Here is a 19,791-nt window from a genome sequence, read left to right on the forward strand (position 1 = left end):
TACCGGAAATAGTACTGTTCGATGTTCGTCTCTAACTTGACATTGTTTCTTGCTTGTGGTTCATGTTTTGTTAGCTAATCTGGCTAGCAGATGTCGGATGGTCGAATTAAGTGTCAGATGAATATATGTGGTAAGGCTTTTGCTTTTCTCATGCGGATTGTACTGCTTACGATATGCGGCAAGTTAAAGCTAACTCATTTGGAAGCCAATCGGTTGTGTTTCAATGCATTCATGATGAATTAACTGCAGTGCTACAAGGCTAACTTGGCTAACGTTTGCTAACTGGAGCGTTCGGAGAAATCAGCAGGAACCGCCTTGACATTTAATGTGTATCCTCATTCGTAATGCAGTGACTGCAGGAAACATATTCATTTGAATTGTACGCGGTGTTCATATTGGCACGGGTGTACACACTCGCATGGGATGCAGGATATTTGTGTTCTCCCTGCCGATTTATATTTCGTTACGTTAGCTTACGTTTGCGTCAAGGCCCGTGCTACTGCTGCTGGGCCGATCGTGAAGCTGCTCACCGGTTATGGCATCTGATTTATACAATGCAACATTATTCGACATTCATGCAAATCACACAGCAGTTAATACCTCTCAACCACCTACAGTCACTTCTGTAAGATGTTGACATGCCTACTGTTATAAGTTTAACATCACCGGTCACAATGATGTCACTACTAACGTGTGTTATTACTGCGATAACGTCATCTATTTACTTCACGAGTATGCGAAAAAATATTTATTTGATGTTGTCTCTTTTGAAGCTTGCAGTGTATAACGTATACCTGACATCCTACTGCCTATTTATCCAGCATATGTTCTACTCGGTGGTGTAAAGTAACTAAGTAGATTTACTCATGTTCTGTACTTAATTACAATTTTGATGGATGTGTGTTTTTCGTACATCTACCTCACTACAATTCAGAGGTAAATAGTGTATTTTTAGTCGGCTACAGTTACAAGCTTTGATAACACTTTAATGCATCAATAATTACACTCAAAACATAATTAATTTTATTCTGAAATGGGCCAATTTGCATGATAGATACTTCTACTTTTGTACTTTTACTGGTACTCTTACATTTACAGTAGGTACAAGATCTGAGTACATCTTCCACCTCTGGTTCTACTGTATAAGGCATCTTCCACTAATTCAATTCTGATTGTTCCCAATCTGAATATCCATCTCTGTTGTTTCTTGACTGTGACATTACTCTTGAATGAGATGGACTAGTGATCTGTTTCTGTCTTGTGTACAATTTCAGCTTAAAACGGTCAAAACGCCACTCCTAGTAAGAAGGGAGGATGGCGCATCGACGTACCCCACCTCCGCTGTCTCAGAGGACAGAGTACCTGGAACCCGATAATGACTCCGACAGGGACTCTGGCGTTGGGGAGGATGCAGGGGAGGATGCTGACAGTAGCCATGAAGCCACATTTACGGAGGAGGAGAACGTCAACATACAAGATGGATTGGAAGAAAACGGAGGAGAGAGACGAGATTTTACAGTTTTTGTAGCCTTTCAAGGGAATATGGAGGATCAGGACTTCGCTCGAAAACTTGACACTATCCTCAGTGGGATACCCAACATGCTTGATATGGGTAAGTTCTGGTTCTGTAGCTATCATTGTTATTGGGGAAAAACAGCACAGGATTGTTTACTGTTAAACCTAACATTTATAAATATAATATTGAAATAAATTGCCATTGCCAAGTGTGTGCAATTGCCACACACTTAATAAATAATTTACAGCTCTGGAAAGATCCTAAAAGTATGTTCTACTCGGTTGAATACATTATTAAAAAAACATTTATATTCTTCAATGTAATTTGGTGTTTTGACATTGATTAATGACTGATGACACTTGAAGTGAATATGTAGCCATGTTATAGATAATTGGGTGGTATTTGTATTTGCTGTATATGTACTTAGTTTAGATACACCTGCAGAATTCGTACGTTTGAAACATTTCTTTATGGAATATAGCAGCAAGAGTTTTGTTTTTCCTTTCCTTATTCTTTCCAATCAATAGTTTTAGATTTGTTATTCCAGCTTGCACTTCAATTGCAACTTGTATTCTTTGTCATTCTTTTAGGCTCTGATAGGCTACAGCCACAGCATGTGGAGCCGTGGAACAGCGTGCGTGTTACCTTTAACATTCCTCGGGATGCTGCTGAACGACTCCGACTGTTGGCCCAGAACAACCAGCAGCAGCTCAGAGACCTGGGGATCCTCTCTGTACAGATAGAAGGTAACAACACAGCCTACACACTAGGGGTGTAACGGTTCACAAACATTTCGGTTCGGTACGTACCTCGGTTTTTTGGTCACGGTTCGGTTCGGTACGTTTTCGGTACAGCAGAATTTTTTTTCACAAAACAAAACATATATATATATTTTTTTTATTATTATTAAACTGTGAATAATGTATTCACTCAAATAAATACAAAATATAATAAAATAAACATTAAGGTGCAGCTTTTCGATGAACTGAAATAATCTGTATTTGAACTTTACTGTACTAGTACTCACAAAACATAAACTATTAGTTTTGGGTTTTTAATTATTATTAAACTGTGAATATTCACTCAAATAAATACAAAATATAATAAAATAAACATTAAGGTGCAGTTTTTCGATGAACTGAAATAATCTGTATTTGAACTGTACTGTACTAGCACCTAAGCAGCCAGTTTGACATTAGGACTTGCTTGTCATTGTATTTTCATGTTTTTTTAAAGAAAGATTAACTTTTCCACATTGCTTGCCGAAAGGGCAGATCTGCTGGCACTAACAAAGTCTCCTGCTGTGGAGAACACCCTCTCTCTAGGGACAGAGGTAGCAGATACAGCCAGGTAGCGCTTTGCTAACATGGCAACATAAGGATATTTGGCGTTTGTAATAGCTTTGGCTCGGTCTGAACTCTCTGCGAGTGGTGGAGGCTTAAATGCTAGTGGGAGTTGGGTTTGCACTTCAGTCTTTTTTCTTTTGGTACCGGTGATATTCACGTTCGGGTGATGCCTTTTCAAGAGTGTGCAAGTTTGATGTATTGCCAGCCGCGTAACCAATTTTAGTTGAACAATGCCGACAAACAGCTTTGGTTCGGTCCACCTGTCTTTGTCCTTCATCCTTGTACGTAACTGCGAAACCAAAATGTTCCCAAACCGGAGACTTCAATGATGCTGGAGGATTTTCGAGGTCAACTTTATCTGCGTTCGCCATTAATTTTCGACAGTTCCTCAAATTACTGACTACATTTGAACGCATCCCTCTGACCAGCTCTCATAGTATGCCTCTCATCCAATGAAATGACTTGCTCGCTCTATGACGCGTTGAACCCAATGTGACCAAATTACTCTGAATGCTGCGACGCAGCACCTGAGATTACTTCCAAAAAGTTGTTCACGTTCTCAATTTTTTACGTTTAACGTTATATTCGTTCGGTACACTTCGGTACACACCTGTACCGAACCGAAGGGCCCGTACCGAATAATTTCGGTACGGGTACGTGTACCGTTACACCCCTACTACACACTCCAACAGCAAGAGACAACGTTTATTACCTATGTGGCACCTTTGAATAAAGCATACAAATTAGGACCCTAACATCTCCCCTCAATTATTGTTCAGGGGAAGGAGCCATCAATGTGGCTGTGGGACCAATTAGAGGACAAGAAGTCAGAGTGAATGGACCAATTGGAGGACCTGGCCAGATGAGAATGGATGTTGGATTTCCGGGTCAGCCTGGTACAGGTATGAGTTTACTAAATTTATTTTATATGTTGCCTTTATACCAATCAAAAAATAAAATACTGCACAGTAATTATTTTATGTTTTTTTTTCTCCTTTATTCCACACACGTATGCATCTGTAAAAAAAACAAAAGCTGTAAAGACAAAGCCTAACTGAACGTGTTGCTTGGATGTTTTACTTTTCTTTAGTGTGTCATAGCAACTCATTAGTTAGTGACTATAATTCTGTTATTTTGTTAATCAATGTTTACTGACATTATATATATGAGTTATTTGCCTGTTTCTACAATATGATTCAATTTTCACATGTTTCCGGTAAGGAGGAGTGAGGATGGCTAATCCAGCGATGGTTCCTCCCGGGCCTGGAATGGCAGCTCAGGCTATGATGCCAGGCGGCAGTGGACAGATGCATCCTCGTGTTCCCAGACCATCTTCACAGACAGGTTCAGGTCTTTATTTCTTGTACGTTAAATGATAGGTGTTGTAGGTTTAAATATCTTACAGCTTGGATAATACAATAATGGAAATATCAATCTTCCTGTCCCACAGATGTTATGGATCCAATGATGCCAGGTATGTCCGTTCAGCAGCAACAGCAGCAGCAGCAGCTTCAGCACCAACAGGCTGGCCCACATGTCTCAGGCCCCATGCCTCCTCAGGCTGCCCATCACATGCAGGCTCTGCAAGGTGGCAGACTGCTTAACCCTGCTGCACTGCAACAGCTACAACAACAACAACAACATCATCACCAACAGCAACAACAGCAACAGGCCCAGCAGCAAGCTCAACTGGCCCAGCTTGGACCTCGACCTCCATTCAATCCATCAGGCCAGATGGCTGTGCCTCCTGGCTGGAACCAGCTGCCCTCTGGGGTGCTGCAGTCACCAGCCGCCCAAGGAGGCCCTGCCTGGAGAAAGCCCCCACCACAAGCCCAAATGCTTCAACGTCCACCCTCCCTTGCTGCAGTTCAAACTCCCAGCCATCCCCCACCCCCTTACCCATTTGGCAGCCAGCAAGCTGGGCAGGTATTCAATGCCATGGGACCGGGACAATTACAGCAACAACAACAGCCAGGAGTGGGTCAGTTTGCCACCCCCCAGCCTAAAGGCCCACAGGCTGGCCCTGGAGGTGTCGTAGGACAGCCCAGACCTCCTCCACCCCTTCCACCTACATCTGGACCGCAAGGCAATCTCACTGCCAAGTCCCCTGGGTCCTCCTCGTCTCCTTTTCAGCAGGGTTCACCTGGGACTCCTCCTATGATGGCTCAGAGACCTACAACTCCACAGGGTTTCCCTCAGGGCGTTGGATCGCCAGGAAGAGCAGCCCTTGGCCAACAGGGTAACATGCAACAAGGATTCATGGGAATGCCCCAGCATGGACAGCCTGGGGCTCAAGTTCACCCAGGTGGGCTACGTTTGTAACATTGTTTAGGTAGACTAAAATTAACATTAAAAAAGTGCTTTTTTTCCCCTTGTAAATGCTGTATTACTTAATAATAAGTAATTGGGGTTAATAAGTAATTAATTAATTACTAAGTACTCTGATATCGACAATAAAAAAACAATTGAATATATTTTACAGGCATGCCGAAGCGTCCCATGGGCTTTCCAAACCCCAACTTTGTCCAAGGTCAGGTGAGTGCCAACACTCCAGGAACCCCTGGTGGAGGAGCCGGTCAGCAGCTTCAGAGCAGCCAAGCCATGACTCACTCAGGTAAGATATTTGCTGTTTACACAATCGAAAGTATTTTTGACAAAAATCCCTTTTATAAAATATTTACAAAGGCTCTTTGACTGATAAAAACAACTGCTGGGAAAACCATTACAACATGAATACTGAAAAATATACACTACTGAATTGATGTGCATTTATGATATAGTTTAGGCATCAGCAAATACTAATTGTTTTCAACAGCAATAATTATTGTTTCTAAAAAGCATATATTAATACAAAAATAATAATGCTTTAATTTCACAATAAACATGTTAAGATTGAGTCGTAATTTAGACATTATTTATATATTTAATATATTAATTATTACTAATGCTGTTTCACTCAACTTGTCACAGGAACATTCAAGTTCAGCTATGTAGTCTGCTTTTTGTTTATATTTAGATGTGATGAACTGCTTTATTGTGTCAACAGTCTAATTTGAAATGCCATGGTTTAACAAGCCGTTAATAGAAGGTTATTGTATCACTTGTTGTGAAAACTTTTCACCAAAAGTGATTATTTTTCCTCTTTGTTTAAATCAGGAGCTCCGCCAGCCTCCACACCAAACTCAATGCAGGGTCCACCCCATTCCCAGCCTAATGTTATGGGTATACAAAGTGGCATGGCGGGTCTTCCCCCTGGTACAACCGCTGGGCCTAGTATGGGCCAGCAACAGCAAGGCCTCCAGACCCAGATTATGGGCCTCCAGCATCAGGCCCAGCCCGTGTCTTCGTCCCCCAGCCAGAAGGTTCAAGGCCAGGGTGCTGGTCAGACTGTCCTCTCAAGGCCCCTCAGTCAAGGGCAGAGAGGAGGGATGACCCCACCCAAGCAAATGATGCTTCAGCAAGGCCAGGGGGTGATGCATGGGCAGGGTCAGATGGTTGGAGGCCAAGCGCACCAGGCCATGCTCCTGCAGCAGCAGCAGCAGCAACAACAGCAACAAAACTCCATGATGGAACAAATGGTTGCCAACCAGATGCAAGGTAATAAGCAGGCATTTGGAGGCAAGATTCCAGCTGGGGTCATACCCGGCCAGATGATGCGTGGCCCTGCTCCAAACGTTCAAGGTAACATGGCTCAGTTTCAGGGCCAGGTCGGCCCTCAGCAGATGACTCCCCAACAGCAGCAGCAAATGGCTCAACTCCAGCAGCAGCAGCAGCTACAGCAGCAGCAGCAGCACCAGTTGCAGCAGCTACAGCAGCAGCAGCAGCAGCACCAGCAGATGAATCAGCAACAGCCACAGCAGGTTCCTATTGCTGGCAATCCTAATCAAGCTATGGGCATGCATGGTCAACAGATGAGGCTCCCCGCTGGCCATCCTCTTATCCAACAACAGTTGCAACAGCAGCAGTTACAGCAGCAACAGAAACAACAGCAACAGGTCATGTTGCAGCAGCAGCAACAACAGGCAGGTCAACAACACCAGCATCCTTTAGGGGATCCTAACAGTGGCACAGGGGACTTGGGGGTCCAGCAGATGGTCCCTGATATACAGGCACAGCAGCAGCAAGGCATGATGGCCGGCGCACAGCACATGCAGATGGGAAATGGCCACTTTGCAGGTCATGGCATGAACTTTAACTCACAGTTCCCAGGTCAGATGCCAATGGGCGGACCCTGTGCACAGCAAGGAGGCTTTCCTGTCAACAAGGACGTAACCCTGACTAGTCCACTGCTGGTCAACCTGCTGCAGAGTGACATCTCAGCCAGCCAGTTTGGGCCAGGAGGAAAACAGGGAGCAGGGGGTGGCAACCAAGCCAAACCCAAAAAGAAGAAACCAGCACGAAAGAAAAAGCCCAAAGAGGGAGAAGGACAGCAGCAAGTAGAAGGACTTGGGTAACACATTTTTTATAGTTATTTCCTTCTATAGTGGACAGTTTAAGTTAGTGGAATCATTGTTACATGAATTAGTTTATAAAATGCACCTATTTACCTTTCTTAGTGGTCTTGATGGGGCTGCTGGCATGGACGATCCCGAACTGCCAAATCTGGTTGGTGAACAGAATTTGGGTTTGGAAAACTCTGGCCAGAAACTCCCTGATTTCCCCAACAGGCCTGCAGGTAATTCAATTCAAATAAATCATTTTGTATCTGCATTCAGTTAGTGATTTGTTTACTTTTTGCAAGTTTACAGTCTTTTCAAAATGTGTGTTTGATTTGTATTTGTATGCCTTTCTACAGTTAACGTAGGTTTCCCCGGACAACCTGGAGACCAGAGAGTATTGCAGCAGGTACCGATGCAGTTTATGCAGCAACAACAACAACAGCAGCAGCAGCAGCAACAACAACAACAACAAATGCAGCACATGCAACAGCAGCAGATACAGCAACAACAAATGCAGCAGCAGCAACAATTACAACAACAAATGCAACAGCAACAAATACAGCAACAGCAGCAGATGCAGCAACAGCAACAGATGCAACAGATGCAAATGCAGGGTCTCCCAAATGCTCAAGGACAGCAGGGGCCGCAGACTTCTGGTCAAAGCCAGCCTCAGATGCACCCTCATCAGCTGCAGCAGCAGCATCAGCAACAGCAACAACAACAGCAGCAGCAGCAGCAACAACAACAACAACAACAGCAGCAACAACAACAACAACAACAGCAGCAGCAGCAGCAAACTCAACAGCCACACCTGCAACAACAGGTATATTTCATATCATGTACTTAAATGACTGTGTTCTATCAAAGCAAAGGTTAACTGTTTATTTATTTGTAATTTTCAAATACTTTCATTTTAGCAACAACAGCAGATGTTGATGATGCTGAAGATGCAGCAGGAGCAGGCAAAGAATCGTATGTCCATTCCTCCAGGGGGGCAGCTCCCTCCGAGGGGCATGGGCAATCCACCGGAGGTGCAGAGGCTTCCTGTCTCACAGCAAGGCAACATGCCTGTAATGATCAGTCTTCAAGGACATGGAGGGGTACCCCCGTCACCTGATAAAGCCAGAGGGATGCCCCTGATGGTGAACCCACAGGTGAGAGCCATGTTAACACAATATTGACAATCATATGGCATGATTTGGGTTTAACTTGTGAGTGTGCTGTTTATTTATTTTCTTTGGAGTAAGCTGTACATGTTTGTGTCTGTTTTCCTTTCCAGCTTGCAGGCGCTGCACGAAGAATGTCCCATCCTGATGCAGGACAGGGTCCTCAAGGCTCCGGTTCTGAAGAGCCCATTGCAGGGGCCCACATTAAGCAGGACAGGCCTACTGGCCAAGAAATTGGGATGCAGCCTGGAAATGGAACCCAACAGATGATGGCCAATCAGGGCTCTAACACTCACATGATGAAGCAAGGCCCTGGTCCATCAATAATGCCCCAGCACACTGTAGCCAGTCCCCAGCAACAGTTACCCAGTCAGCCTCAGCAAGCAGGCCCCATGCCTGGCCTTCATTTCCCAAATGTCCCCACAACCTCTCAGAGCTCTAGGCCCAAAACCCCAAACAGAGCCAGCCCCAGGCCCTACCACCATCCTCTTACCCCAACAAATCGTCCACCCAGTACTGAGCCCTCCGAAATCAACCTTTCACCTGAGAGGCTAAATGCCTCTATTGCAGGGCTTTTTCCTCCCAAAATCAACATTCCTCTGCCTCCCAGGCAGCCTAACCTTAACCGGGGATTTGATCAGCAAGGTCTTAACCCAACAACTCTGAAAGCCATTGGGCAGGCCCCTCCTGGCTTAACTTTACCAGGTAACAACAACAATGGCAGTATGGGTGGAAATAACAACAACAGTCAACAGCCCTTCTCTACTGGCACTGGAATGGGAGGTGCAGGCACTAAACAGGACAAGCAGCCTGGAGGACAGGGCAAGAGAGCAAGTCCTAGCAATAGTCGGAGGTCGAGTCCAGCCTCTAGTCGTAAATCAGCCACCCCAAGTCCAGGGAGACAAAAAGGGACAAAGATGACCATCACCTGCCCTCCCCCCCAGCAGCAGTTGGTCAACCCTCAGGGGCAAACAATGATGCTAAGCCCATCATCAGTACCCCCAAGTCCAGTATCTATGCATTCACAAGTTAGTGGGTCCACGGAGGCACAACAAACCCAGAGTCCTTTTCACGGGATGCAAGGTAACCCTGCTGAGGGAGTCAGGGAAAGTCAGGGAATGGTGGCAGCGGAGCAGCGGCAATTGCCTCAGCCTCACCCTCAGCCACAGCCTTTGAGGGAGTTATCAGCTCCCAGAATGGCAAGCCCTCGTTTCCCCATGCCTCAGCAGCCTAAACCTGACCCGGAACATCAGGGTGGCACAGTTGATAGGCAACCAGCACACAAAGCACCCAATATGCAGGACTCCCAGGTCTCGCCTACTCTCAGGGCAGGGCCAACGTCCCTCAACCAGTTACTTGATAACTCGGGTATTCCAATCATGCCTCTTCGGCCCATACAGAGTAACACTGTTAGGGATTTAATGGGAAAGGACAGCCCTAAGTCTGCTTTGGATCCACGGCGACCACTCCACAGTAACTCCCAGAGTACAGAAATGTCAGCTGCTGTTAGTACTTCTGCCACTATAAATGAATTGGCAGCTAAACCAAAACCTACTCTTCCTATTTCTACCAGCAGTCCTAATTTGCAGCCTACTTCAATTCCCATCTCCCACCCTAGCACTAACGTGACCTCTAATACTACCCCTAGCCTTAGCCAAAACCCTATCTCCAGTCCTGGTGTCAATCCCAGTCCGAATGTAAAGCCAACCCCTTTCTTCTGCCCCACCCTTAGTACTAACACTAATGCCACCATGAGTTTAAGCCCCAACACAGTCACTTCAGGCCAGAGCAGTCCTGCCTCGACGGTTAGTACCAGTTCTAACTCCAACGTGGCTCAAAAACCAAACCCTAGTCCCAAACCAGGGACAAGTGTTCAATCGGTCATACAGATCCCAGCCTCTTCTAGCACAATGTCCCCAAACCAGATAACTGTGTTTGTGACCTCTAACCCCATGACCTCTGCCCCCACTCCTCAGGCACCCACAACTATGGTCGCCACCATGGTGGCTGTCCCTAACAAGAACATTAGACCTCAGGACAACCGGCAGCAGGCCCCGGTCCCCCGACCACAGTTTATCACCACCACCCCTGTATTTATCAACCCAATTTTCCAGGTCCCAGGTGGATCTGTGGCCCCCAATACAACAATGGTACCACAGCCGCTCACCATGGTGAGGCCTATCCAAATGTCCACTACAAACATCCAACTTTCAACTGCTCCGACCTCTACCCAGTCCTCAGGGGCTAACATGGGCAGCACTCTGCCTACCAGAAGTATTCTAGGACAGGTACAGTTTGCCACTAGTGTGTCCTCATCAGTCCCAGTTGGTACTCCCCCAGCTTCTCATCAAATTAACCCAGGGCCTCCAAAACCAGAGAATCTAAGTGAGGCCGGTTCCGATCATAAACCTAGTCCCCCAGTGAAGCAGCCATCTCCCAATCCAAGCCCTTCAGCATCATCTCCCTTTCAGCCACCCCTGGCTTCTCCTCCTCTTTGCTCTAGTCCTGGGGCTGCTAACAACATCCGAAAGAGCCCCATGTCACCGTCTCCCACTGCCCTGGGGAAAAGTAAACCTGCACAGGTTGCTGCAGCTGTTTCTGGTACAGTTGACTCGCAGCTAAGTCCCGTTGAAAGGTCTGCAAAGGGGCCCTCCGGAGCTGTGCAACCACAGACCCTTCATGTTCCTGCTATTCCTGCCACTAAAATTGAAGCACCAAATCCCCATAGTACTGTCGCTGCTTCTAACAACATGACACCGCCTGCTGTCTCTCCAATCCTAGTTCCTGCACATGTGGCTGTTCCCACTCAGATTATTACCCAGGCTCCAGTGACTGCCACAGCTTCAGTTTCAAGCAAGGCCCAGGAGGTTGCATCTCAAGCTGCTATTGTCACTGTAGTCAGTGCTAACACAGGTACCTTGCTCTCTGCAGTTGCCCCCGTGCAAAGTCCTGTACCGTCCATTGTTCCAATTGTTGCTGGATCTGTACCTGCTTTGGAGGTTGCCCCCACCACATCCCCTTCAGTTGATAATCCCAGCGGACTTCCACAAGTGAAGCCTGATGCAGCTGTGGAGCCCCCCATGCCACCTGCGGCTGAATTTGTTGAAACCACTCAGACAACCCCAGGTAAATGCACAACTTTCAAGCTAACAGGAAAATTGCCATATTCTGGCCGTGATCCTTGCTCAGGTCAAGCAAGTGTCATACAAACTAAAGTATAAAGTTTTGCTTTGTGCGATGGCTCACAGGTAATAATAGTTGAGGAGAGACGGTTAAACTTATATTAATAGAGAACCGCAGTGCCAAACCCGGAAATAAACTCCTTCCGGTTCCTTCGACAAAAATGCAATGCAATTTCTCCATAGGATTTTGGAAAATAGCTCGAAATAAGGTCTGGTTGACATACATTTAAGAAACGGATCACGTTTTGTTCAGCCGGATAATATCCACATGTCTATCCTACTTTCATAATATTTCAAATCATAAATCTAGTCGCCAGAAGCAAAATGCTAATGTTATGCTATAAACTAACTACAGCAGGGTCGCTGCTTCAACGTCACGCCGACTTAAGATCCATATTCAAAACTACATATTCAAAATTGTACAAGTTGAAGCTTTTGTTTTAACAGTTTGCAAGAGCGCAGGTACTGGCTTTCAAGCAGAACAGGGCAAACAAACTTAGCGGGAATGTTTACGTGTTCGGTGTAATGACGTAAAACGGCCTCGACAACTTCTGTAGTCCTATTCAGCCACATGTTAACAACCATCGTTTTTCAGACACGTAAACTCTTCAAAAATCACCAGTGGGGTCACTGCTGATGTATTTAATGTCGTAGAACAAAACGTGATCTGTCTCTTCAATTTGTGTCAAACACAGACCTTATTTTGAGCTATTTTCCAAAATCCTATGGAGAAATTGCATTGCTTTTTGTCGAAGGAACCGGAAGTGGTAAAAATGCTAACTTACTTCCGTGTTTTAGGACGCGTCACTGTGGTTCTCTAATAGAGTTGACAAAATGTGAAATTCTTTACTGACCTAAAACTGGATCTTGACTTTGATCAATTTAATTCAATTGAATCAGATGTTACTTTGTTGTTGCATTAGTTTCTGTATTGTTTTGTCTTATCACTATTTGATGAGCTCTGTGGATTAATGTAAACACCTATTTTTGAGTTTCTGCCTTGTGTATTTGTTGTTTGTGTGTATGTATTTCAAAGGCCCATCTAGGGCATTACAAATGAGCTTAGACTATACATGTTGTGTTGTGTATGGCATTGATTTATGTTATAGTACGTACCTGTGCAAGTAAACATTAAACTTACATAGCCAATCTCTATCTAGTTTAAGTTGAGTACATGTGAGTTGAACTATTTAATATTTGTTCCCAGCATCTATTCAACAAGAAGTCTCACAGTCTCAGGAACCTGTCGCCAGTGAGAAGACGGGTGAGTGTGGTAATCTTTGTTTTAAGTTGTTGTTAAAACATGCTTGTTTATAGAATATAACTACTTTATAGTAAACCATATGCATCTCTTGGGACTACATGACATATAATTAACAGTTTTCTTTGTCCTGTTCAGGTGAAGAGGTCTCGACAAGTTCTGAGCAGGGGTAAGGCTCCTCATAACATTTGGATTATTTGAACTGCTGTTTGTTGCTTAGCTGCAAAATGCTGAGAGTGTTCGGGGCTATTAAGCTTTCCCTTACTCTGATCTCTGAAAGTTGGACTTGGAGAAATGCTTAGACATTTCTAACTCTACTGAAACTCAGGGAGTGCATTTGGTTGGCCAAGAGGTACATGGCGAAAACAATGAGCCACGTGGCACTTGGTATGTATGATTGGCATGCAACAATATAAATATACTTATGCATGTCCGAAGTTAAAGCAAAAAACAGCCAAAGCAGATGGCACCACTCAAGTGACCTTTTTAGCCACATCTCTTTTCCTGGGGTTTTTCATATGATGGTGGGGGAAGTGAAGCCATGTTTGTTCAGCACAGTTTATAGATTACCGCTGTTTTTCCACTTCTATCACAGATGGGCAAAGAAAAGAAAGACGCCCATCAACTTAGTCCCAAGGTATGTATTTTAACATGTTTGCGCTGCAAAGACAAGCAGTGATCATGTCGACGTAGTGGAAGCTGTCGGGATGAAGATGGACAGTATCTGTGGTAGACGAGGAAAAACAGCAGAGTCCTGAGTGGTATTATTCCTTTCTCTGAGTAGAGCAGAGTTAACGCACACCCATGCATCTTTAGTAACAAACCCTTGTGTTGTTCTTCCTTTCCCTGTCGTTGTTTTTCTATCTGGTCCTCCCAGGGCTGCTGTGGAGAAGCCCAAGGGACCGAGCAGACGCAGCTCCCGGGCAGAGAAGGAGGTGGAGGAGGAGCCAGTAGCAGACAGCGGCATTAGGAAGAGGTCAGCCAGGCCTGGAACGAGTGCTGCTGTGAAAGGTAACTTAACCACTCATGCAGCTTTAAAATAATATATATCATTACTCCTAAGCTTCACATACCTAAGCTCAGGGGCGGATCTACGGGGGGGGGCAAGGGGGGGACAGCTGCCCCCCCCACTGTAGAGCCTTGCCCCCCCCAGCTGCCCCCCTAACTTTTGTGTCCCTAAAACTGTACTTGTAGAAACAAACCTACACTATGTCCACAAGCTTCTCAGGCAACAAAATAAGCAGTACATGAATTAAAAGTGAATCATTTAAAATATCATCTTAGGCCCGTTAAAAACGCAGCTACGGCCCTGCATTAAACTGCGGAGCGGCGTTCACACAGACCGCGGCTCACGCAGCTGCAGAGAGACCGAGCTGTCCCAGCACCTGAGGGTGGATCAGCTTCCCCTTGGAGCATTTCCCCTTCCACTAGTTTTGTTTTTTACTAAGGACGAGAGCTTGAAACAAGATATTAATAAAGTGCTGCCGTTTGAATCGATAGCGTTTAACAGATGGGCGCTGTTTGGGGCGTTACGTTACAAAATAGCCTACTATACAGACAGCGCTAGCTGTGAGATTGATCACTTTTATTTGCTAAACTATGCCGTACTATTAAATCCACGTAAATTACTCTCAGACATCACAGCAATGAGGCTGATAAATGAAACCAGGATACATCCTTTACTGTCAATCTGGTTCTAAACACAGCTGTCTGTGTGCGTTTGATAAATACTTTCTGATTTTATATTTATTATATGCTACTTATTATCTTCATGGCCCTAACGTGTAAAGTTCAGGGTTCGTACGGGTGCTTGAAATACTTGAAAATGCTTGAAATTTGACGTGGTGTTTTCAAAGTTGGGAAAGTGCTTGAATTTTGGGAATGGTGCTTGAAATTGAGATAAAGTGCTTGAAAATGTAAATGCTTTACTTTTACAATAAATTGCTGTCTGACTGAATAGTTCGCTTTTTAGATTAAAAGAAAATAATTGCTTCGCTTCTACATAAAACAGCTCCGCTGCGGCCTTCCCGCGCTATGCGCGCGACCTGCAAGTGTTTGTGTTACGTGTGACCTGGGCATTCTGATGAGAGTGATAGATGACTGTGTGCCAGGATGTTGCCGTTTCAACGAGCGTTGGCTAGCAGAAGACAAATACAAGCCATGGCTAAGACGAGGGTCAAGCCCACGAGTAGCCTCCTGCAAAGTTTGCAAAAATAACGATGCGAGAGTCTGCGCTGATGAGCCACATGAAAGGTACGCCGTAGAAGAGCATTTTAGATTAGGCTAACGTTGCATGTTACGTTTGTTTAAGCTAACGTTAGCTAGCTGAATAGCGAACTCGATTGAGAGATAATATTAATTGCAGGGGACAATCATTTCAGAGGAGCGTAACCTATGTTATGTGCGTTACCGTCGCCATCCTGTGGTGTTCAGAGGATGAAGCACTCACGGCATTTCGTGTTATAGTCACGAAATATAATCTATTGATTCGACACAGAGCGATTTTGAAAGCAATGTATTTCTACTGGTAGTATGTTTCGTGCCTAAACCAAATGTAACTTGCTCTATCGAAATCAGTCACATTGACCCGAAGACACATTTTCGTTTGTATTACTGGTCTGGGGGAAGCTCGCGAGTGTGTTTGTGTATTTTTGCGTTTGTTTCCCAGGGAAACACTCACAAGAAACACCAGCTGTTGTTATGCCTGCTGTGACGTTAAGTTACTCAGTTCTCCGCTTGTAATTATGCCGAAGCTTCAAAGTTGTATTTATCATCTGAATTTGCCGAAACAAGTTTAATATTCTGAAAGCCAAGAATTGTTTATTTGAAAACAGATGAAAACAAACTGTCTTTATATAAAATTGAAGTATTATACAAGTAAAACTAAATGTTGCTTTAATCCCATGTAATTGTAGAATGAACACAGTCTTCCTTTGAAGATGTATAAGTAAGGTGTCTTGAGTAGTCAAAATTACCTACAAATCATTGTACACATTTGTAAATATTATTTTCCACTTGTTACCATTGTGAGTCTATTTCTATGCAGCTCTGTGTGATTTTGTGGCTACAATTCAGACTAATACGCTACTAGAGGTGGAATAAGTACTCAGATGTTGTAGTGAAATTATAAGTACTCAGATCTTGTACTTAACAAAAGTAGAAGTACCAGAGTGTAGGAATACTCTGTCACAGTAAAAGTCCTGCATTCAAAATATTCCTCAAGTGAAAGTAGAAAAGTATTCTCATCCAAATATAGTTAAAGTAGCGACAGTAAAAGATGTCATTGTGCAGATTGGTCCATTTCATAATATATGATATGTTTTATAATGATTGATCATGAAAGTGTTCTCAAAGCTGGTAAAGGTGCAGTTTGAATGACTTTGTATACTGCAGGGTAGCTGGTGGATTTACTCCAGGTGGAACTAAAGTCTGATTTAACACTTGATTAGATTTCACATCATTCATCCTGATCTGTAAAGTAACTAAAGGTATTAAATACATGTAGTGGAGTAGAAGTACACCATGTACCTCTGAACTGTAGAGGAGTAGAAGTACACCATGTACCTCTGAACTGTAGAGGAGTAGAAGTACACCATGTACCTCTGAACTGTAGTGGAGTAGAAGTACACCATGTACCTCTGAACTGTAGAGGAGTAGAAGTACACCATGTACCTCTGAACTGTAGTGGAGTAGAAGTACACCATGTACCTCTGAACTGTTGTGGAGTATAAGTACACCATGTACCTCTGAACTGTAGTGGAGTAGAAGTACACCATGTACCTCTGACTTGACTTGACTGCCAACCTAAAAGTACCTCAAAAATAGTAATCAATAATGTATTGAAAAGTTATTTGGCTGATTGTTTTATATTGGCTCAGCCAGGTTATATGGGAGGCCCAGTCTACGTACAGATCACTCATTTTGAAATATTAAACTTAGTTTTCTTTTCTTTAATTTTTCATCCTCGTGTAGAAGGCTATCACGAAACACACATTTGGTTGTTTATAGCATAAAGAACATCTGATTTAATGTGAGGTAGGGAAATAATCATTTGAGTATGTGTATATAAATATGTAATTTACAACAGCTGTAAGATGCTTGAAAAGCTGGAAAATGCACCTTGAAAATGCTTGAAAAGTGCTTGAATTTGACTTTGGAAAAGGTGTAAGAACCCTGAAAGTTATACAAGCATTTGTACCAGTGCTTTTCACAAGTCGACTCTTGCAGGCCAGAGTAGCTGGAGTGATTCAACAACAAAAAATACATATCTGAGAAGTGATCAGGACGAACAGAAAGAGGAAAAGGAAAAGAGAGTACACTGAAGAGACCTGGAGGGTCAGAGCAGGCGAAAGCCAGGAGGAGATGAAGACATTAGTGAAGAAGAAGACATGTATATGAGGAATAAAGATGAAGTGTCAGAAAGAGGGACAGAGGCAGATGAGACTCCAGCTGGACCACATGGTATGTTTTTATTCTCCTTGCATACATATTCCATCACAGCAGCACAATCTAGCGGCTCTTAGTATTGACAAATATGTATTGAAATGTGTTGCTGCACAGGTCACCTTTAGCTCTCTTAAGAGATGGGTGGTGTCATTTGTGTACGAAAAAAAAAGTTTTAACAACATGTTTATTTATTGACTTTTCATTCCTGTATAATCATTTTGCGCAAAGATGGCACTGTTTGTCAGAGCACTTCATCCTTCTGGGATTTCATGAAGAACAGCTCCAACGCCTGTGTGTATGGGAACGCCTCTGGTGCTGGTCCATTAACTGCCAGCGTTTCCCACAGATCTGAAATATACATGGGGGGGTGGTGGTAGCGGGGGGGGGGGGGGGGGGGGGGGTTGAGGTGACGTGCAACAACATTAACCTCTCTGTTGGTCGCTTGTTAGCAGACCCTTCACGCGATGGCAGAGCGAACAAGTACAGGCAGGGCCCATAATGATAGCCCTATAGTTTAAATCTACTACCGACACATGAACATATGGAAATGGGTTACTATTTAAATTTTTTTTATGTATTTATAAATGTATTTAGGAACCTATCCATGTGATTTTTAGTGGGGGTCGCCCTCAAATCCTCTAGGGGGGTCCAGGGGCATGTCCCCCGGTAAGATTTTTTTTTTTTTTGGAGTTAAATGCATCAATCTGGTGCATTTTGAGGGGGAAATAAAGAGACTAGATCTATGGAAACACCTATATTAAACAGAACTGTATACATTTCAATAATCATAAAATCATGGCCATAACCAATAACATACCATTTCCAATATGAAAAAAAACACTGAAACTTGTTTATTAATTTAGTTTTGGTTCATTTATAGTTGTGAGTGTGTCTGTGCTCCTGAATCAGCCTCTCCTGTCTCCCTCCTCTCCCCCCTCTCCCCCTGCTCCTCTTTGAGGCAGCAACAAAGACTAGTTTTCTCTCAACAAGTTTTAAAAGTGTATCTTACCTTTTTTCACCTAGTTAACTTTTTATTTATTTATTCATGCATATTTTACTAATCACATTACATTTCATTTAGCTGACGCTTTTATCCAAAGCGACTTATAATGACCGATTACAGGGACATTCTCCCTGGAGTAACTAAGGGCTAAGTGCCTTACTCAAGGGCACACTAGTGTTGGTGTTCCTGGCGGGATTTGAACTCACAGCCTTCCGATCTTCAGCCCACCTCACTATCCATTAGACCAATCACTACCCTCTCAAATGGAAATATGTGTTTACATAAATGGTGACCACACCGTTTGAGACCCACTGAGAACTTAGACTAAGTTAACTATCTAAACACTCAGAGAGTCCTTTACCTCACCTGATCTGAGGTTATCCCGAGCTTGAATGACACACAGAGACCAATCAAGGGCTTTGATTTATGATCTGTATGACAGTGGCCATGTCGGCAGGCCACATCATGTGGACAGCCAGTCACCCTGTGTGAGGCAGGCTACTTAACAGGCCAGAAGGAGGCGAGATCAGAGCAAGGGAGCGAGGGATCATTGTCCACAAGTTAATCGATCGCAGATGTCGTCGTGGTCACGGACGAATAAAAGAAAAAATTGTAAAAGAAAAAAAAGTTATAAAAAAAAATAAATGGGTCGCGAAATATACTTGGGCGGCCGTTAATATACCTGGGCGGCCCGCCCAAGTATAGTCTATGTGTGGGAAACCCTGATAACTAAGTACTTTTACTGTACTTACAGTAAGCAGAATTCATGAGTATTTTCTGCTGTTTTATACTATATTTGAGTTTGTTTGTCTGAACATCTTGTTTCTCTTAAGCATTAAGAACACTGAGGGCATGATTTAACAATAAAAAGGTTATACAGTATAAAATACCACATACTGTACGCCCTCCCATGTCACCTTGGCATGACCTCTTGCCCCCGCTTTGCCACCCCATGTAAAATGTTCTACCTGTACCTAATATACCTAATGTACTTTTATACTTTTTTCTTCTTTTTTTTTTAAACAGAAACTGGAGCGAGCCCCACCCAGGCAAAACGAAGGAAGTCTAAATAGACTGCAGTGATGGAAACCTGTGAACTGTACTGTAAATGTGTTTGTTTCCGCTGTGAATCAGTTGATATTGGTTTCTCTGTCCCGGTTTATGAATGGAGGAAGAAACCATGTACAGATTGTTTTAAAAATAATTATGCTATTGTGTTGTCCATGCTATCATGTGAGATTGTAGTTAGAATGTGTGCAATACAGTATGTGTTTGTGTGAATGTGCTTTTTATATTAAATGCTGGATTAATCATGTGAAGACTGATGACGGAGCTTGTCATGATTGTATAATTATGTTGTAAAACTGAATTAAATTTTCTACTGCTTTTTTGTTCTGTGAAAGTGTGTAAAATGATTCATGCATTGTCCTAA

The 19,791-nt window shown here is 43.7% G+C and overlaps 1 protein-coding gene across 4 annotated transcripts; it reads left to right on the top strand.

Annotated features, from left to right (window-relative positions):
* Position 1: 1 nt before the first annotated feature.
* On the top strand, positions 2-19,761 carry ncoa6 (nuclear receptor coactivator 6). Of its 4 annotated transcripts, none has more exons than XM_034207451.1 (17): positions 2-130; positions 1,275-1,612; positions 2,107-2,262; positions 3,642-3,764; positions 4,084-4,212; positions 4,313-5,167; positions 5,345-5,476; positions 6,019-7,312; positions 7,419-7,537; positions 7,658-8,124; positions 8,219-8,455; positions 8,581-11,593; positions 12,857-12,913; positions 13,049-13,079; positions 13,506-13,547; positions 13,788-13,921; positions 19,386-19,761. In XM_034207451.1, the coding sequence occupies exons 2-17, from the start codon at positions 1,315-1,317 to the stop codon at positions 19,430-19,432; spliced, it is 7,134 nt and encodes a 2,377-aa protein (XP_034063342.1). In that variant the 5' UTR covers positions 2-130; positions 1,275-1,314; the 3' UTR covers positions 19,433-19,761. The 4 variants fall into 4 exon arrangements, with proteins under 4 accessions (XP_034063342.1, XP_034063345.1, XP_034063344.1 ...); XM_034207454.1 differs by having other exon boundaries at positions 4,084-4,206; XM_034207453.1 differs by having other exon boundaries at positions 4,087-4,212.
* The last annotated feature ends 30 nt before the right edge of the window (positions 19,762-19,791 follow it).

The sequence above is a fragment of the Gymnodraco acuticeps genome, unplaced genomic scaffold, assembly GCF_902827175.1.
Source record: "Gymnodraco acuticeps unplaced genomic scaffold, fGymAcu1.1, whole genome shotgun sequence".
Classification (NCBI taxonomy): Eukaryota; Metazoa; Chordata; class Actinopteri; order Perciformes; family Bathydraconidae; genus Gymnodraco; species Gymnodraco acuticeps.